The sequence below is a fragment of the Pezoporus wallicus genome, unplaced genomic scaffold (genome assembly GCF_028554395.1).
Source record: "Pezoporus wallicus isolate ANWC-B61680 ecotype Strahan unplaced genomic scaffold, APGP_CSIRO_Pwel_v1 contig_6382, whole genome shotgun sequence".
Taxonomy (NCBI): domain Eukaryota; kingdom Metazoa; phylum Chordata; class Aves; order Psittaciformes; family Psittacidae; genus Pezoporus; species Pezoporus wallicus.
The window spans coordinates 669,139-689,711 of NW_026638015.1; the positions used below are offsets into that span (position 1 = coordinate 669,139).

The 20,573-nt window shown below is 46.8% G+C and overlaps 1 protein-coding gene across 2 annotated transcripts; it reads left to right on the forward strand.

The window, feature by feature from the left end:
• The first annotated feature begins 3,521 nt into the window (after nucleotides 1-3,521).
• DDB2 (damage specific DNA binding protein 2) lies at nucleotides 3,522-19,017 on the forward strand. Of its 2 annotated transcripts, none has more exons than XM_057408847.1 (11): nucleotides 3,522-3,673; nucleotides 4,493-4,676; nucleotides 7,277-7,407; nucleotides 10,368-10,559; nucleotides 11,411-11,556; nucleotides 14,444-14,543; nucleotides 15,893-16,070; nucleotides 16,755-16,900; nucleotides 17,178-17,342; nucleotides 17,650-17,695; nucleotides 17,833-19,017. In XM_057408847.1, the coding sequence occupies exons 1-11, from the start codon at nucleotides 3,596-3,598 to the stop codon at nucleotides 18,036-18,038; spliced, it is 1,572 nt and encodes a 523-aa protein (XP_057264830.1). In that variant the 5' UTR covers nucleotides 3,522-3,595; the 3' UTR covers nucleotides 18,039-19,017. The 2 variants fall into 2 exon arrangements, with proteins under 2 accessions (XP_057264830.1, XP_057264829.1); XM_057408846.1 differs by lacking the exon at nucleotides 11,411-11,556 and adding an exon at nucleotides 13,224-13,390.
• The last annotated feature ends 1,556 nt before the right edge of the window (nucleotides 19,018-20,573 follow it).

The window sequence follows — 20,573 nt, forward strand, 5'->3', positions numbered from 1 at the left end:
ACTTTTTCATAGATGTTCGCTAATTCAATTAAATTCTGAGATGTTAATTCCATTATCAAATTCATGTTTGTTAATGGTCATGGGATAGGAGGAGGTCAGCATAATTTTTACTCTTTTATCTCTTTAGGATTCTGTCATTTATCCTACTTTTCAGTGGAATATAGGCTTGTTTTCATACACACAGTAAACTCTAGTTGCTGTATTGGTACTCTTGACATCGGTAGTCAGACTAAAGTAGCCAAAATACTCATGCTTTGGACAAAGATCCTGGCAACGAGGAGGTGGAATAACTAATAGTGTAACAAATACCATGAAGTTCATCTTCTCAGTCACAATATAGCTTTACCAGACCCAGTGACAAGACAGCTTTGTCCTGCAGTAGAGAACCACATCCCGTAACTGAGGCACAGCCTCACTGTAACTGTACATCAGACGAAAGGCATCACAAAAATAAGCCTGATATTCTGCTCATACGTAATTATACTCTGACTTCGATGCACATTGTAGTTTGAAGAGTGTGAGACTCTAAATACACACAGGAATATTTCTTTATAGTCTAGCTTGTTCAGTGTGCTGACTCTGAGCTGTGGCACCCCAGCTGGTGGCACATTTTGTGGGTGAATTGGGTGCTATCTGCTATTCTTGTCCTTAGTGAATAATCATTACAGAAATAGCTGGTGATTCTCTAGAGAGAAAGCAAACTTGGTGTTAGTAATTGATAAAATTACTGTAGTTAGAGCTTTGTATTTAGTGCTGGTGTGGCTTCACCTGGAGGACTGTGCACTTCCGAGCCCCACAATTTAAGAAGGATGTGAAGGTCCTTGAATATGTTGAGAGTTTGGCCATACACTGGAACAGGCTTCCTAGAGAAGTGGTCAATACCCCAAGCCTGTCAGTGTTTTAACAGGCATTTAGACAATGAGTTAATACCATGCTTTAGCTTTTGATCAGGCCTAAATTGATCAGATGATCATTGTAAGTCCTTTCCAACTGAAATATTCTAGTGTTCTACTCTATTCTATTCCATTCCATTCTAGAAAAAGCTAACCATGATAGCTTGGAAAGGGAAACATGTAGGTTACTGTATGTGCGCTTTTCATGGGGACACTTCTGCTCGAGCCAAATGGAGCAGGGTCAGGAAAGTGCACATCTTTCATGGAGATAACTTGTCAGTTAACAGTATCAGAGTTTTCTCTGGGATTTATACATAGAACATTGAAATCAATTAACAAGTCTTTCAGTCTAGTTTTAAGAAGGTTGGTATCTGAGCCCCTTTTCTCATAGAAATATAGAATGGTTTGTGTTGGAAGGACCTTAAAGCTCATCCAGTTCCAACCCCCTGCCACAGGCAGGGACCCCTTCCACTAGAACAGCTTGCTCCAAGACCCATTCAACCTGGCCTTGAACTCTGCCAGGGATGGGGCAGCCACAGCTTCTCTGGATATCCTGTGCCAGTTTCTCACCACCTTCACAGAGAAGAAGACATTATTTCTAATGTCTAATCTAAATCTTCACTCTTTTCAGATACAAATTTTGAAAATTGTAACCTTTTAAAGCGTATGAAACCAAAAAGATACTCAGATTTGTTCAATTTTGTTGATGATTCTTGAATTCCACAGGTTCGGTCTCCAATGCTGATGAGTTCTGCAGATGAAACTGTTGATCACTGTCAAAATAAGAACGATCTTTTTCTGTAGTAGTTTTCTTTCCTGGAAATCACAGAATCACAGAATATTGGGTAGGAAGGGACCCAAGGATCACCTGGTCCAACCTTCCTAGGCAGAGCATGACCTAGACTGGGTGGTCCAGCACCTTGTCCAGCTGAGTCTTACAGGTGTCCAATAGTGTGGAATCCACCCCTTCCCCGGGGAAATTATTCCAATGGTTGGTGGTTCTCTTGGTGAAAACTGTTCTGAAATCAAGCCTTTGAGGCTCTGGAGGAGGGAGGGAAGTACTACTTCCACTTATTCCTTTTGCTAATGGGTACAGTTCTAAGGAGAATGTTGTGCATTACACAAGTGCTTGACAAGACTTTAAGATCTGCTAATCGGGTTGGCATATATGTTCAAAAATGACTGCATTGCCTGTCAGTGGTTAGCATTTTCATGTACGTCATTCTGATGCTTATTATTAGGGTGGCAGCAACTAATACAACCTTGTTGCAGTTCAGGATAAAAGGATAGTCTTAGTCTTTGTTTTTCTTAATAGCTTTTCTATGCATTTCCTAATGTGTCAGAAAAGCCATAGAGAACTGTATTTATAGCGCAAAAACCCCAACACCCAAACCCTAAAGCCCCACAATTCAAGGAGTGGTTATGTACAGACATTTTAGGACCAGTGTTCATAGCCAGCTGTGTGCATGACTCACAGAACCCAGTGCTCCACAGATACAGTTCCCCTGGTAGCATGGCCAGCAGACAGCAGCCTCCTTCACAGGTGAAGTGCCAGTACCTCCAGCTGCATTGGTGGGGCTCCTCCTTCCCCATTCTTGTCTGCTTCATCACATAAAATCTGTTAGGCTCTGAGCTGATCTTGCTGTGACTTTTTTATCTGTCTGTAAAGTGCGCTTTTATTGTGTGTTGAGTTCCAACACCAGCTGCATCTTCTTGTGGAACTTGTTTCGAAATAGGATTGTTTTTTGGTTGCTGTTTGGTTTATGCACCTGTGATCACAGAACGGTTTGGGTTGGAAAGGACCTTAAAGCTCATCCAACCCCCCTGCCACGGGCAGGGACACCTTCCACTAGAGCAGCTTGCTCCAAGACCCATTCAACCTGGCCTTGAACACTGCCAGGGATGGGGCAGGCACAGCTTCTCTGGGCACCCTGTGCCAGCGTCTCAGCACCCTCAGAGGGAAGAAGTTTTTCGTTGTATCTAACCTAAATCTCTCCTGTTTAAGTTTTAACCTGCTACCGCTTGTCCTGTCACTACAGTCCCTAATGAAGAGTCCCTCCCCAGCATCCCTATAGGCCCCCTTCAGATACTGGAAGGCTGCTATGAGGTCTCCACGCAGCCTTCTCTTCTCCAGGCTGAACAGCCCCAACTTCCTCAGCCTGTGTTCATACAGGAGGTGCTCCAGTCCCCTGATCATCCTCGTGGCCTCCTCTGGACTTGTTCCAACAGTTCCATGTCCTTTATATGTTGGGGACACCAGAACTGCACACAATGCTCCAGGTGAGGTCTCACGAGAGGAGAATAGAGGGGCAGGATCACCTCCTTCGACCTGCTGGTCACGCTGCTTTTGATGCAGCCCAGGATAGGGTATCAGTTATGTCGATTACTGTGGTTGTTGTGCCGGTGTGGCGCTCTGGAAGCTAATACAGTACACACCAACAAGCAGCTGCAAAGCACAGCCCCCGGACTCTGCCTGCGCGTTCTGGGCCAGGCCCCAGGCGCGGCGGACAGCCCGGCAAGGGAAGGGCTGTGGGGGGAGGCCCGGGCTGGAGCAGGCACCGCTGCCCCTCAGCCGCGGAGGGTCGGCGGGTGCCGTGCGGGGCCGCCATGGCCGGAGAGCGGGGCCCGTAGGCTCGGCGCCGCTGCCCAGGGCCGGGGGAGCCCTTCCCGCGGGGCCGCTGCCCTCCCTTCCCGCCCCGGTTATGAAACGGCGGGGGAGGGGCCGGCTGCCGCCTGCCGTGCTCGGCCTGGCCGGGGGAGCGGAGGCCGCCGCAGCGCAGGTGAGAGCGGGGTGGCCGTTCCCGCGCAGGCCGCGGGGGAGCCGGGGCCTGAGGGGCGGCTCGGGGAGGCCGGGGAGCGAGGCGGGCGCTGTGAGGGAAGCTGGAGCTGTATTCACGGCGGGCGGACAGCCGCGGCAGCCATTCAGCTATCGTCGCGAAGTTTGGCTGCCCGGCGCTCCTGGCGGAGGATCCTCTGGGGGTCCCAGCTCCGGGAGGGCTGTGGGAGCCCCCGCACCTCTCCTCAGGGGCGTGCTGGGTTTTTGGTTGTCACAACAGGACACACGAGTCAGAAGAGCGGTTCAGGGGTGGTTGGCAGCCGGGGTAGGAGCGCGGTCCAAGGTGGTGGCTTGGTGGCTGTGAGGAAGTGGTGTTGATAAATAGGAGGTACGTTCTGAGGGTGTTTGGTGCAAGACAAGTGAGCCCTGGCCATCGTCGTAAAAGCTCTGACCTTTTCCTTAGCTGAATCTGAAGAGCTCAGTGTGAGCTACTACAGAAACAGTTAGGGTATTATGTGGTTTCACAAATGTACTTTATGCAGATCTGTGGGTTTCAAGCTTAAAACTTCGGTGGAAGCACATCTGTCAAAACATATTCTGATGCTCTAGGATGCGTTCATTTTCATATGTGAACAAAGAAGAGTTTATTGAACCTGTTCCCTCTCCAGCAGAGCACAACAAAAAGCTAGTGTCGTGCTGATGAAAGAGGATGCAGGTATAATCACTACTTTCAGACCACTGGGGTAGTTTCATTCCAGTTTTCCTCTCTGTTCTCTATTTAAGTGTGTCACAGTCTTACCTTCCATGCTTTGTTTGCCTTTAGTGGTCAGACAGAATGGCTCCAGTGAACCAAGCAAAGGACAAGAAGCAGGAGAAGGCACATGAGCATTGGCCGGAAGAGGCAAAATCAGCTGGGAAGAGGAAACAGGACTACAAGGAGCTAGGGAATGAGCCACAAGCAAAGAAGTTGTTTGTGAGAAAAACATCCAAACCCCCAGAGAAAATTGGTAACGTTTCCTCAGATCCTTACTGTTTCTCCCAATTAGATTTACCCTAAATGACAGGCATTGACTAGTTGAAGAGGGAGAATGCCAAGAAGCATGTTCAGGCATGAGTGTTCAGGTGAGGTTATATATCAGAGTGATACATAGACATATACTGAGGTAGTACATCCTCCAGTTACCTGCCTAGTGGGTATGTATGTGTGTTCATGGATGCATGTTTCATTTTTGAGACTCTCCTCCCTTTGGTAGAAGCCTGAAGATGCTGTCACAGCTCATTTGAGGGGGGTTAGACTTTATGTAATTCCTGAATTACCAGATGTTTGCTTTTTCGTAGGGCAGACCAATCTTGGTAATACATTGCTTTTTCTCCCATTCAGTTCATGCAGTTCCATAGTCATAAGGTTGGTATCTTACATCATGCAGCCTAAACTGGTGTTTCTTTGCATATTCTAACTTCTGCTGCAGTAAGTAGGAATATTTCCTACCTCTGTGTTCAGATTAGGCTGGACACAGTTTCCACTAATCACTTCTCATGTGCGTTTTATTCCTTTAGGAGGAGAGGTGATTAAGTTCTAAGGTACTGGAAAGGTTAATGCTTTGCATTATGAAGACATTATGTAGGCTTCAGCTCAATAAGGGCTATTTTTGTAGAATCATAGAATCGTTTAGGTTGGAAAAGAACCCGTAAGCTCATTGAGTCCAGTTAACCTAGCATGGAGTCCGTTAACCTGGCCAAGTCCACCGCTAAACCATGTCCCTAATTGCACATCTGCATGTCTTTTAATTCCTCCACGGATGGTGACTCAACCACTGCCCTAGGCAGCCTGTTCCAGAACTTGACCACTGTTTCAGTGCAGAATTTTTTCCTGATATCCAACCTAAATCTCCCCTGCCATAACTTGGGGCTGTTTCCTCTTGTCCTCTCATTTGTTATTTGGGAGAAGAGACCAACTCCCACCTCACTACAACATCCTTTCAGGTGGTTGTGGAGAGCTGTCAGGTCCCCCTGAGCCTCCTTGTTTTTATCAGATAGAACCTTTAGTTCCAGTGTTTGTTTAGGAGATCATTGGAGGTTCTGCCTTGTGTGGAAATCCCACACGCTCTCTATAAAATTTTGGCCTAAAGGATCCAGAAATTACAGTCAGAGATAGAAGAGTTCTATGATTTTTACTGTGTTCATTGTCTGGTACGTAACTCCAGATTTGGAGCAGTCAGCAGTGTGAGGAATGGATGTGGAGGCTAAATATTGTTTGCAAGGAGTTCTGTGAATAATTGTGAATAGTTGAAGCGTCTTCTGTAGTTAATTTAGCTGCATGACTTTCATTGGAACTTTGTGGCCTGGTCTTCAGTTCTGGTAAGCATCTGCAGTTCTGTAAGAGTCAGAGGGAACTGGATGTAGGTAGTACTTTGGAAAATTGAGGGCAATCATATCTTTCCTTAAACCTTCTTTAAAAGATAAGGACCTTTCTATTTGAGCTTTTCCTATTCCATGTTCCAGGTTGGATTTTTATGTGTTTTGCAAAACCAACTTTTTTCCTCCTTGGCCAGGTTTCCTGCAGCTGAAACACCTTTTTAAGGGGTTTCTTCCAGCAGATTCTAAAAAGGCCTAAAATTTGTTTCTCCATAAATTATCCTTCAAAGTATAAAGGAATTTGGAAAAAATACATTAATTTCTGTGGATGCTAATTCTTCTGTGGGGAAAGAAAAAAAGGAATTAGAATATAAATACTTCTATATCTGTTTTAACAAGTGTGGCAAATGTTGGCACTATGTTGGCATGTGAACAGAGAAGTTTAGCTTCATACCTGTTCATTTCTAGGCTCCAGTGTTGCATTAAAGATTTCGTTTAGGTTCTAATATATAATGGTCCCTATGGATTTGTTTTAAATAAATATCCATCAATGAAAATAACAGTTTTATTTCTTAAGCAATGCATTTATCAGCCAGATCCCCTGGGGTGTTATGGACCATTGCCGTGGGGGTGATTAGATCACAGACACGAGACTGAACAGATCGGGGGTTTATGTAAAAGTCCCTGAAGATAAAAAAACTTGGAACATGAACAAAATGCAGAAGCATGATGTACTCTCAGCAAAAATCACTCCAAACAGAAAGGTTTTCAGGCAGCGAGGAGTCAGCAGGTCTGTTATCAAACCCAAAACTCCGCACTGACAGGCTACAGCACATGCAGATCGAACATTCTGATTGTCAAGGAGGTTTCAGGAACAGTGTGGGAAGTCATGTTGCTGTGCTTGGGGAATTTTCAGGTTTTCTGCTGGTCACACGTCTGACCTTCCCTTTGCTCTACCCAGGGACTTAACCACCTCCCATGGCACATTTCCAGGTTGTTAGGGCTTTGGATAACGTCACTGTGTTTTGAAGGAAGGTTTAACAAGAGGAAGCACACACAAATCTCTGGCAGGCTGTGGGACTCTATACTTGCAGAGGCTGCTGCATCTTGTACGTGAAAGAATCATTTAGAGACTTCTGTGGCTGGAACTTTTGATGGATGTAGCAGCAAATGCAGATGTCTTCCCATGTTGTTTAGTGAGTGAGCATCACAGGCTGATCTCAGTAAGTTTTACTCTTTTCCTTTCTGGCAGGTTGGAGTAGAGGCGGATCCTTGATGAGAAACAGCAGAGTCCTTTTCCATCAGCTGGAGCGGCAGTGCAGCATTGTTCATTATGTGTACCAGAACATGCTGGGAGGCTCCATTCGGGCACAGCTCAGACAGGTGAGGAACTTCTCCTTCATGACCTCTTGGACATGTGTGGTGGGTTGATTTTGGCTGGAGGCTAGGTGGCCACTTCTGGACAGGGGAGAGAAAATATAATGAAAGGCTTGTGTGGGTTGAGATAAGGACTGGGGGAGATCACTCGGCAGTTACCATCATGGGCAAAACAGGCTCAACTTGAGGAAATCAGCTTAATTTATTACCAGTCAAATCAGAGTAGGTTTATGAGTAGGGCACTGGAATGGGTTGCCCAGGGAAGTTGTGAATGCTCCATCCCTGGCGGTGTTCAAGGCCAGGTTGGACAGAGCCTTGGGTGGCATAGTTTAGTGGGAGGTGTCCCTGCCCATGGTGGGGGGGTTGGAACTGGATGCTCTTAAGGTCCTTTCCAACCCTAACTATCCTATGATTCTATGAGACAGGCTGAGAGAGTTGGGGCTGTTCAGCCTGAAGAAGAGAAGGCTGTGTGGAGACCTCATAGCAGCCTTCCAGTATCTGAAGGGGGCCTGTAAGGATGCTGGGGAGGGACTCTTCATTAGGGACTGTAGTGGCAGGACAAGGGGTAACGGGTTCAAACTTAAACAGGGGAAGTTTAGATTGGATATAAGGAAGAAGTTCTTTACTGTAAGGGTGCTGAGGCACTGAGATGGGTTGCCCAGGGAAGTTGTGAATGCTCCATCCCTGGCGGTGTTCAAGTCCAGATTGGACAGAGCCTTGAGTGACATAGTTTAGTGTGAGGTGTCCCTGCCCATGGCAGGGGGGTTGGAACTGGATGATCTTAAGGTCCTTTCCAACCCGAACTATTCTATGATTCTATGGGAAATAGAACTAAATCTTAAAAACACCTTCCCCCAACCTCTCCTTTCTTTCGAGGCTTAACTTTACTCTTGAATTCTCTGCCTCCTGCCCTGCAGTGGCACAGGGGGACAGGGAATGGGGACTGTGGTGAGTTCATCACACATTGTCTCTGCTGCTCCTTCCTCTTCAGGGAGAGGACTCCTCACACTGTTTCCCTTCTTCATTTTGGGGTCCCTCACACAGGAGACAGTCTTTCATGAACATGAGTCCTCCCCATGGGCTGCGGTTCTTCATGAACTGCTCCAGCGTGGTCTCCTCTCTGCATGGAGCCAAGGGTCCTGCCAAGAGCCTGCTCCAGCATGGGCTTCCCATGGGCTCACAGCTTCTGTTGGGCATCCCCCTGCTCCAGTGTGGGGTCCTCCATGGGCTGCAGGTGGAATCTGCTCCTGGGCTGCAGGGGCACAGCCTGCCTCACCACAGGCTCCAGGGAACGTTCTGCTCCAGTGCCTGAAGCCATCTCAGAGCTGGCTGGCATCTGTCAGACATGGGGGAAGCTTCTAGCAGCATCTTACAGAAGCCACCCCTGTAGCTCCCTTTGCTACCAAAACTTTGCCGCACAATCCCAGTACAACATTTCAGTTCCTTAGATAAAAACATCAGCAGAAGCAGAGAAACTTTAAAGTTCTTCACATACAGTTTGTGGCTCCAAATCTGGAACACCCTTATGTTTCTTAATCCTGTATAATGCAAGAGCTGAGATGGCTTTCCCTTTTGATTGACCCAGCCCTGTCACTCTACATTTTATCCTCTGTTAAATCTGTGTTTTCTTGAATCATATTGTCCTGGTTTCATCTGGGATGGAGTTAGTTTTCTTCCTAGTAGCTGGTGCAGTGCTGTGTTTTGGCTTTAGTCTGAGAATAATGCTGATAACACACCGAAGGTTTAGTTGGTGCTAAGTAGTGCTTACCCTAAGTCAAGGACTTTTCAGTCTCTCATGCTGTGCCAGTGAAGAGAGGCACAAGAAACTAGGAGGGAGCACAGCCAGGATGCCTGATTTAAATTAGCAAATATTCCATACCATAGAACATCATGCTCAGGATATAAACCTGGGGTGTTGGCTGGAAGGGACTGATCGCTGCTTAGGGGCAGGCTGGATATTGGTCAGCGGGTGGTGAGCAGTTGTGTTGTGCATTGCTGCTTGTTTTTTAATCTCTCTTTTTGTTATTTTCCTTTTTGTTATTATATTACACCTGATTTTAATTATTGAACTGTTCTTAACTCACCCCATGGGTTTTACCTGTTTCCCAGTTCTCCTCCCCATCCTGCTGAAGGGGGCAGTGAGTGAGCTTAGTTACCAGCTGGGATTAAATTATGACACATGTTTAAATTTACCGGCTCTGCCATCTGAGTTATTACACAGTGCTACTTTTGCACACTCATCCAACTGTTTCATCATACTAGTTTTGTATTCACTCTAGTTTGCTCATCGGGTTTAGTATGATTTTTGATCTTCACAGACATTCCATCAAGTCCATATTGTTTTACTGTTTCTCAGAGCCATACCCCTTCTTCCATTTGAAAATCAACTTTTTCTGTAACATCCATAGCTGGGAAGCACCTGGGCTAGCTTTATTGTCCAGATGATTTACCTTTTTTAAGCATTCAAATGATAAAGAAAACACCAAACTCATCCAAGCAGAACCTCTTCTGCAGCTGAATAACAATACAGTGGTGTCATGGTTTCTCATTCCTTATTTCAAGTGTTCTGTTATGCTGTACAGTTGAGCTGCAGGCACTTTGGGTGGAGGACCATAATATTGTATCTCTGGATGACATATAACATTCTGGGATGTTCATTGAAGACAGTCATTAAGTGACTTTTACTGGTATGGAGGCATGGTTTTCTCCCTTTATCCTGCTTTTTTAGCTCAGCCCACAAGGCTTCATTTGAAGTGTGATAACTCTCAGTTCTGTCTTGTTCTCTGAGTGCTGTGGCTGATGCGGACTTGCGTGGTCACAGGCTGTTTCTCTGGGGACAGCATGTTCTCTTTGTTCCACAGAGGCTTGGAGTTTTCTAACACTGATGGCAGAAACTGTTAGCTCTCCTTCTTCAGAGACTCTTGGGGATCCTTGCAAAAGTAATAATTCTCTTTCTCTTTTCCCAGTGTCTGCAGCTGCCCTTTCTGCGCTCTCTTGCCTCATACTGCCTCTTTCGAACAGCAAGTCCCTTTGACAGGAGAGTGACATGCCTGGAATGGCATCCAACACACCCTAGTACTGTAGCTGTTGGTTCCAAAGGTGGAGACATCATCCTTTGGGACTATGAAGTACTTACTAAAACCTGCTTCATAAAAGGGGTAAGCCACTGAGTGCATGGAATGGGTGGGAGGGAGGGAAAATTGGAGTACCCCCAAATACTGCATATCAAAACTGAGGTCTGTTGTGGGAAGCACATGAGGGTCTTGGGTTGCTGAGTAGCCAGCTATGGGGCAGGACTGAGGGGCAACAGCATGTCTGTTCCTAAGTCCCAGACTGTTGTAGCACTGGGAAGAACTGGAGCATGTTGATTAAGTTGATAATGAAGCAGTACTTGGTGTGTGTGCAGTGGAAAACTAATACAGCAACTGGCAAAACAATTACCTTAAAAAGGATGCCAGAAGCAAGTAGGCAGAGAGGGTCTGTCTCGTTTAGTCTTGATCTTTCTCTGCTCACCTTTTGTTCTGTGTCAGATGAGGAAACATCTTTGAGTGGGGAGAAACCAATCCCCTTTATGTAAAGTGAGAAATGAAGGTAGAATGAATGGTTTATGTAGCTGGCATGCCTCCTTGTTGCTGTATTCAGCCTCCCATTCTGACAGAGGCTCAAAGACTCTCTAACTTTTATCCCCTTTCTAAAGGCTATACACTGGGAGGAGGTCTGTCCTCCAGAAATTCCAGAGCCATCTTTCTCTTTTTGTAAATAGTGTGGTGCCAGCCAGGGAATACGTAGCCTGGGGACTGAAGGAGTTGCAGTTTTGTCCTCCAAGAGGGCAGCTGTCTTTGACAGCCATCATGTGGGAAGGCATAGTTGTGTCTGCCTCCTTGAAGGGCTGTGGTGTGTTTCACTGTTGCTGTTAAGGACATAGCAGTGAATGCAGACTTACAGAACACACTGTTCTGCTTGCCCATCACTCAGTGGATTTTTCTTTTGTTCATCCCCTTCCTTGTAGATGGGAGCTGGAGGGTCCATCACAGGAATGAAGTTTAACCCTTTTAACCCTAGTCAGCTGTACACTTCGTCAGTTGCCGGCACTACCGCCCTGCAGGATTTTAATGGCAATACTGTCCGGGTCTTCACCAGCACCGAGGACTGGGAGTAAGAAATTCAGAATGCTTTGGGCCTCTGTGTCCTGCTGGCAGGAGCGCTACAGAGACAGAGAGAAAGAGAGAGATGTTTGTCTCTAATATGTGGGCTTCCTCTTCTACACATACCTGTCCTTTATCCTCTGAATTCCAGGGATCCTCTCTCTTCCAAGGAGGCTCACTCTCCCTTTTAATTTTTCCCTGAAATGGGGTGGTGGGCAGGAGAGAGCCTTACTTCATGAAGGGGAGGGACTCTGGTGCTGTTTACTTCCTGTTGTACATGGGAAAGTGAGGGGGTGCCAATGGATTTCTTCAGCTGTCTGTTCTTAAACCTCCCATAGCCCTGGAGACCTTCTAACCTCCTCACCTGTTAGCACTGCTGCTTGTTGTCAAATGGCTTTTACAGGACAATTTATAGTCACCTCAGTGCTTCTCCACAAATGCCATTGACTTCAAGCAGTGCGTGTCATCAGGATCATTCCAATTCATCCCACCTCACTTTTGGTGCTTCTCTTATATACCAAAATTAAGAGTCTGGGCTCCTTCAGTAATGAATGGAAAGAGGAGACGAGTCGCTAGAGCCAACTCTGTCTGCCTGTGCTTAGAATCACCCTCTCAGACTGTTGCTCTTTCTGTGGACTCATAAGGAAGCCTGAGCTCTTCAGTTAGTTAACTTCAGTTCAGTGCTTAAAGGTAAGTGAGGCAATTCGGGTTAGCCTCCTCTACTCTTCCCCACCTGATTCTCTCTGGGTGGCAACTTCCATAGTTGGTTTCCGAATTAGCTTTTCCAGATGGAGCCTGGTAATAGGGCTGAAGAACTAGTCCTGGGATGACTGGCCAGGTGAGCAGGGAGGGATAGACTGGGTCCTGGGACACAAGGATCTTGTATCCCAGCAGGATGCCTGTCACAGCAGTGATGCCTGCATTTGGAAGGGCATGGCCTGCTGCTGCTGTGAGGACAGGCAAGCCTCTTTTGTATCTTCATTTGCTTTACTAAATCTAGTATTTACAGTGAGACTTTATTGTGAGCAGCAGATGGAGTGCTCTTGAGTATCAAAGAATTTGGGGACTCCCAGGTAGCATCCTTCTTTTCTGTCTTTGTGTATGGTTTCTATGTTTCCTCAGTAGATAGATTTGAGGAAAACAACATAACAAAACAATATAACAGTAATGATAGAGCATATCACAGAACATAAGGTTATCGGTAGGATATCTCCCTGCACCACTCTCATCTTGCCTGCTGGTACCTTGAGAAAGACCAGATACAGCGCTGGAAGCAGCCTGTAGGGAACTGGTGAATGAAGTCTCTGCAAGAAAAGCTTAGTGCAGAGCTGTCATGAGGTTTTTATCTGGTTTCGGAATGCAATGGTGCTGGTTTTGTTTATGATCTCCTAAGCCTGGTCTGAGCCAGGTGGGTTCACTGAAGATTAGTCCTACCCCATGGCAGAAAAAGCAAGGCCAATGATGAGCTTTGCAGCCCAAAGTGGTGGGATTGAATTTATAGGTTTGGATTGTATGTGCTTAAGTTGGAAGCATTAGAAAGAGTTTTTATATCCATGCCCCATCAGAAATCTGTGCATTATACCCAGGGAAACGGCAGCGTGTCCCAGGAGGTGTGTTGTATTAAGGTTTTATCTTGCACTCTAACCTTGGTGCCTCTTGGCTTTGTGTGTATTCCAGAAGGGGCCAGGAGATTCTCTTGGAGACATCAAGTTCAGTCCTTATGAGGCAGCGAAGCTTTATGTGGCATCAGGGGATGGCACCCTAAGCCTGCAGGACCTTGAGGGCAGAGCGGTGCAGGTGATCTCCCGTGCCCCGGACTGTGGCCATGAGCACCATAATGTTTGGTGAGAAGGGAGCACCATGAGGCTGACTCTCTGTTCCTCGGGGTTAATGCTGTGCTGCTGCTTGTGCTCTGTAGCATCTTCATCTTTGCCAGTGGTAGGAGACTCTTTGGTATGATTTGGTCCCGTGAGAGGACTTGGAAACGGGCTCCACACTGCCGGGTGGGTGAGAAGCAGGGCAGCCACAGGGCAGGTCTGCTTTTACAGGGGCTGAGCGTGCTGCCTGCATCTTCTGGTATTGCTTTCTGGTGACGCCATCTCCTGGCTTGCAGATGCTGACAGCTTTTCACTTCATAAAGTGTGAGGTGAGAAGAGCAGGAAACTTCCTTTTCATTGCCATCAGTGTTCTGTTTTGTCCGTAGCAGCTCAGGTAGTGTAGAAAAGCCACAAAACCTTCCTGCACAATTGGAGTTTCAGGTTATTGAGTTTACCCTGCTGCCCTTCTGGAGGCTCCAGGTTCATTTTGCTATTTTCATGACCTTGTATTCTAGCATGATTTATCTTTGCAAGTGAACGTTTCCCAGTGAGTTCCTGAAGGACCCCAGCTTTATTCTTGCTGCCCTTCCCCTCCCAGCAGAGCTGGGCTTAAGACCTATATGTCTTTATCAGATAAGGCTGTATTCAGTTTTGTGTCCTGGAGCATGGAGACAGTTTGATGTGCAACTTGCTAGACCAAAGTTTTTGTTTTTTCTTTACTGCTGCTTCAGTGTTTGTGGAGAATGGCATTTTAAAGCTGTTTCTGTGTTTGCCAATGTCACAAGGGTGTTCTGATCTTTCCTAAGGTGTGTCCATGTGCAGGCACCAAGTGGCTCATCAGCCTCCATGTTATGTTCCACTGTCCAAATGTGTCACACTCCATCTGATGAACACTTCACAAACGACTAGGCAGTTACTTCATATTCAGTGACCAACAGAAAGCAACAGTATTCAGGCCCACACCAGCAGGCAGGAGATGGCAGTTACGGTCTCCCTTGTCAGGGACGAGATGTGAACTAGAGCTCCGCTGCCTTCTCTTGCCGGTGGGAGGCAGCACTGATGCTGTGTCTTTCCCCCTAGTTGCTGGTACTGCAGCGTTGATGTTTCTGCAAGCTGCCGTGCGGTGGTGACCGGTGATAACGTGGGCAACGTGGTCCTGCTCAGCACTTCTGGTGAAGAGGTTTGTATGGCTCCATGCAGCGTCTCCTCTACGGGAATCTTCCTGGCTCATGTGCTTTCCTACACTACAGGGACCCTGGAAAGAGGAGCAAGTGTCTTGCAGCTCAGGAAATGAGTTCACTCATTGTCTAGGTGGTGAGAAGTCCTCAGTTCTGCCATTCATTAGGTATTTTCACGCTGTTGAGTGTAATGGTAACAGTTCCCAAACAGGGACTGTGTTATGTGCTGCACCTTCCTTAAAAGTAGTTGCCACTGGCCAGACTAATTGTGGGGTATCATGATGTGAGCACACTGCCAACAGCCATCACTTCCAGAAACAGTGCACTGATGGGCGTCGTTTAGGGGATACTGCTTTGATGCGTATACCCTTCTGTGACCTTGGAGCGGGTACGCAGCGGGAATTCAGCCAATGCTGGGACAGAAAGTGCGCTGTTGCCGTCAGACACGAGGGGGCAGGCAGAGGCAGGTTTGGAGGCTGAACTGGGATAGAGACGCGTTGGGGGCTTTCAAAGGCTGTGTTACCCTTTCTCCTACCTGTGGCGGCAGGTAACATCTGTAAGGGTTTGCCACCGACTGAGCAGTGGCCAGAGGCAGCTGTGTACATTAGTGGGCAGAGTCAGGAGTGCTCCAATGATCTGTGCTAATTCAAGGTTAGTTGCTTCCTCTCCTTTTTTCTCCTCAAAGAATGTGACAGTCTTTTCTGCACTTGGGAGATACCCGTTTTATTGTAGGGAAGGTGGACTTCACCCTTTTGATTAGAAATAATCTTCCAGCTTCAGATACAAGTTTAATCATGTCCAGTTTATATCCATTTGTTCTTGTTAACCAAAATAGTTTTCCTACCCTCATGTTTCTTTGCTGCTGTATTTCTGGAAGCCAATTATATCTCCTTTTACCTTTCTTACTGAGATAAAGCAAGCTCTTTTGGTCTTCTCCCACAAAGCAGTCTCTTGCCTCTTATTATTACCTTGGTAATGATTTTCTGTCCCTGTTCCAGTTTGGTTTAATCTTTCTGGAGGTGGATGACTGACACTGTGTAAAGAACTGCCAGATGTGACCTTGCTTTACACAGTGGCACTAATACTTCCCTCCATGAACCAGGGATTGCGTTTTCCTTTCTTGGAGCTGTAATAAATCAGTGGATCAGAGTTCTCCTAGAATTAAATAGTTCCCAGAGTCATTCTTTTCCTTTCTTTTTCCCAGTGGATAAACTCGAGGTGTATTTTATGAGTTTTGTTACTCTCTGAATGTGAGACCTCTTTACTCCGCACTAGTAGAATTGTTCCATTTCCTTACTCCAGACCTTGGTTACTTTTTTTCTGTGTGACTTTCTTGTTTTCTCTGCTGCAGATTTGGAAGCTGAAACTGCACAAGAAGAAAGTGACTCATGTGGAGTTTAACTCCCGATGTGAGTGGTTGCTGGCCACAGCGTCTGTGGATCAGACAGTCAAAATCTGGGACCTCAGAAACATCAAAAACAAAATGAGTGTTCTTCATCTGCTTCCTCATGAGAAACCTGTCAATGCAGGTGAGTTAAGAATTTCATTGCACGGATGTGTGCAGAGTCCGTTCAGCTCAGCTTTTATTGCTGTGGCAGTGTAGCTTTCACTCAGACCTGCAGTCGTGCAGTAGCTGGAAGCAAGGAGGGCATTGGGAATGTGTGGTTGGAGGCAGGGAGGTGGGTAGGGCAGCTGCAGCACGGTCAGACTTGCCATACAGACCTGTGGCACTGTGCTTTGAGAGGTATGTGTCCTGGGTGACAGTATGGTAGCATCAGCAATGGCTGAGATCAGAAAACTCAATTTATTGGGACAGTTCCTTTGACAAAAGCAGAGCTTGGGACTCAGACTTCTTGTTTTCCTGGGTGCAGTTTTATCAGTTCAGTGAAGTCTGAACTGCAGGTGTCTGTTTGCAGTTTTCCCACTAACTTTCCATTTGAGCGAGCAAGTTCCTTTCTTTGCAGTGTCTCTTTCTGCCATTCTAAAATGGGAATAATTGTTCTTCCTCTGTAACCCTGTGTTGTAAGTTGCAGCTTACTGATTATAAGAGCTTTGAGTTTGAGACAGGAAAAGTCTGTTGGGACACATGGCCATATTCACATCCCTATTAAAGAAATAGCAATGGGTCTCCAACGAGAGAAATGTCATGTCTGTGTTTGTCGTCAGTCACAGCACTGTGATCTTTTGTTTGCCTTCCTGTTCCCTTCCCCTAGCTTACTTCAGCCCAACAGATGGTGCCAAGCTCCTAAGCACAGACCAGCACAGTGAAATCAGGGTTTACTCGTCTTCAGACTGGACCAAGCCGCAGCATCTGATCCCACATCCACATCGGCAGTTTCAGCACCTCACACCTATTAAGGTGAGTTAAGCCACTGCAGCCTGAGAAGAGTATCACACTTGTATTAAGGGATGGCTATAAATCAGGAATGGTCTGGTTTCTGGTCGGGATACTGCACTGGTGGGTGGATGGTCACACTTCTGCAACTCCCAGCGGAGTGCTGTTGTGAGGATACTCACATTCCTCAAGCTGTGGGTGGGGTGTAGAAACCGTTGTTCCGTCTACCAGTTGTCTGGTGTGTTTCAGTACAATCTCTGTCCCCTTCTCCTAACCCCCCATTGCTCTGCTCTGTGACCAGGCAACGTGGCATCCTCGCTACGACCTCATTGTGGCAGGTCGCTACCCAGACCCCAAGTTCCCGGGATACACAGTGAATGAGCTACGAACTGTTGATGTATTTGATGGAAACACTGGCGAGATGGTTTGTCAGCTCTATGACCCAAACGCTTCTGGCATCATCTCGGTGAGTTGAGCACTGCAGGTAAAAGGGTTGCTGTGTATTGAGCCACAGCAGAGGGACACGGCTTAGGGTCTAGAACAACAGGAGCATCCTATTTACTTGTAACAGACTCATGCTCTCATGGGGCTGCCAGCTAAAGCTGCTGACTCGAGCAGGGCTGGTCCATGGTCATCTGTGGGGTTTTTGTGATACTCTTTAGCGAGCACTGGGTTTTCCAGATGGTTTATTGCTGTTCTATAAGCTGTGGTGCTCTTATGACCGTGTTATATAAGCAGTGATGCTCTTACAGACTCTGTGTTTCCATTTTCAGCTCAATAAATTTAACCCTATGGGAGACACGCTGGCTTCTGGCATGGGTAAGTAAAAGAGAACCCGGGGCACTAGAACAGACAAAGCATTTTGGATTCTGGCATTAAAAATGGCACTTAAATAGCTTAAGGTATTCTATGCAGTGCAGAGTTTCTGATGCACAGTGTTTAATTTTTCCTCTCAGGCTTTAATATTCTGATCTGGAGCCGGGAGGAGATGGTGGCCAAGAAGCAAGAACATCTTTTGAAAGCCATGACAGAACAGGGGATTGGAAGCTGGAGTTTGTCCAGATGTGGAGGGCAGAGGCAGGCAAAACCTGGGACAAAGAAACTCAAAGCTAACCTTGTATTGGGAGCTGGAGGAGATGGGAACAAAAAGCAACGGTTCTAAATCACAAAATCCCAGGGAAGGAAGTCAAAAGGGAAGGATGTGGGGAACTGATTCAGTATTTTGGTCCTTTCTGGATCACAGGGTACAAGTTCAGTGTTGGCATCGGGCACTATAAGCTGTGCAGGGCATTAGACTTCTACTTTGTCCTTCCTCCCTGGATCTGATCTTGCTTCCCTCATTCTCATTGCTTCCTTTTCTAGACAGTTGTGTCAGTACTCAGTCCTCCTCCATGGGGAGTTACTACCCACTTTCTGAGGCATTAGGAAAACTTCAGAGGTGTTCTGACATCCTGATGAAGTGACTGCTTCCAGCCTGCCACATCTGCTTGTCATCACTTGTCAGAGGTTACCACCTCTTGCAGTCTGCTGTGGAGCAGCTCCTGACAGGGTCCCCAGCCTGTTCTAGTCAAACTGTGCTGAGAAACCCTTTGCTAACAAGATGAACATCCTGAAAAGGTGGAATGTTCACAGGGGTGAGGCAGTGGGTACCTCAGGGAACATCAGACTCTGTTGTATGCAGGCTTGGAGAATGTCTATCAAGACCTCAGGCTTAGCCTATTCTGTGCTTGCAGCTGTTAAACTAGACCATTAAGAACATGATGCTGCCAGAGCTCTCTATCCACTTCATGGGATGCAAGGGCAGTATGATGCTGTAGTTCCTGTTGTCAGAGCTCTAGGCTTTTTCTTGCCTTTAATGGGAGTTTTTTGCAGCCATGCCTCTGTGCTTCAGAGCATTGGCTAAAAGGTGATGTAAAGCAGATGTGAGGAACATCTTTGAAACATCCCTGCTCAGAGCCAAATCTCAAGACTGCTGTTAAACTGAAAGGTTTTGCTTTTTCTAGTTTGTTTACAAGGCTGCCTGGGGCCCTGCTGCTGTCCCAGGGGTTGGGACGGGCTCCAGGCCTGCTCACATTCTCTGTGTTCACTTTTATAGTTTCGCAGTATTGATATTAATAAAGTTTTGTACTAAAGTTCCTCAATACAGAGTGGCTGCTTTGAGCATCCTGCTGGACTGCTTTATACAGGGGCAGGAGTTGGATCCTTCTGCAGGAGCAAACAGAGACCTAGAACAGCTGTGGAAGTATCATAGCACTGTGTCTGCAACAGACCATTCCAGGTTGGGTGGGTTGTGTTATAAGTTCTAGCTGTAGTCAAAAGTAGTTTGAATTCTCTGCTGTAAGGGTGACTGTATTTCAGGGAGTGACTTTGGGATGGGGTGCACTGCAGTTAGTACTGCCTGTTTTCCAGCACTGAGCACGCTAGTGCCCTGTGAGCTCTTAGAGAAGATGAGGAGTAGTTAGGTGCAAATTTGATTTTAATCATGAAATGTATCGGAACAATTACAGAAAATCATTCACAGTCAAAGTGTTTAAATCATCATAGAAACCTTTCCTCTGTGTGCAAAATTTGCTGACTTTAAAAAACAGGTCTGGGCCTCTTCAATGCACTTTCTATTACCTCTTGTGCGTGTTCTCACGGGCAGTAGCTTTTTCTTCATGACTGTCTTGCTGTGCAGAAGACCTAGATTATATTTTCAGAGGACAGAAAGGTGAGGAAGATGCTGAGAACAGCAAGCTGCTTCTGCTGATTTAGTGTTCCCATGCTAGGAGGTGCTAGTTATGGTGGAGGGAGAAGTTCCCATGGTACTCCAATAGGGGAAGAAAACCTAAGAGTAGGCTTCAGCCGCCAAGAGGGGAAGGGAAGTGCACCAGAAAGGGAAGTAAAAGTGGGAAGTGAATGTGCAGCATCACCATGTGAAGAGCCTGTGCTCCTGGTGCCTGCCGCAGTCTCTCCTTTCCTGCCAAGAGCTCCAGGGCCAGGTGGTGAGTGCTTGGCATGGAGCGCCTGCAGCAGCTGCACTGCATACAGAGGCCAGCCCAGAAACAGAACCACGCTTTGGACAAAATGCCAAACCCTGGGGCAAGTGAGGGTGGGCGGTTTCTGTTTGTTGTCCATCCAGTGGGAAAGGTAGGAAGGAAAACTACAGACCCTGGCATTTAATCTAGTCTTAGGTACAGCTCTGCTACATCTCTTTAATTCCAGCGTAAAACCGTTCTGCTGGTAAAGTGTCTTCCTTCGGCTCATAGCTGAAATCTGGACTGCCTGTGGAACTGGCTGTTGCTGTCGTAGGTGCCTGAAGCTCAGAGGTGGTAATTGAAATTCAAAGGCTGAATCTTTACCCAAGGAATTCATCTCTTTCTTCAAATGAAGCACTTAGAGCTTCTTTGGATCGTATGTAACCTACTCTGAGCTGAATCCTAGAAACTACTGCCAGTCTTGTCCTGATTCCAGGCCAGTCCTCTCTTGAGCTACAATGTGAGGAGGAAAAGAAAGACCAGTTGCCAGTAGCAATTACTTGGCAGCAACTTCAAGAAACACTTTTGACTGTCTGCCATCATCTGCAGCAGCTCCCTCTGTATGGCCAGTAGATGAGTCTTGGTGCACTGCTGCTCTGCTCTGAGCCCAGCCTTCCCACCACCATCAGCAGCCCGTGGCTTGAGGGAAAAGCACTCGGAGGAGGTTGACCCTGAAGACA

Coding starts and splice junctions, on each gene's coding strand:
- DDB2 (XM_057408846.1), top strand. CDS start 3,596: ATGAAACGGCGGGGGAGGGGCCGGCTGCCGCCTGCCGTGCTCGGCCTG. Junction 17,343..17,649: donor ACGCTTCTGGCATCATCTCG/GTGAGTTGAGCA, acceptor TTCCATTTTCAG/CTCAATAAATTTAACCCTAT. Junction 17,696..17,832: donor CACGCTGGCTTCTGGCATGG/GTAAGTAAAAGA, acceptor TTTTCCTCTCAG/GCTTTAATATTCTGATCTGG.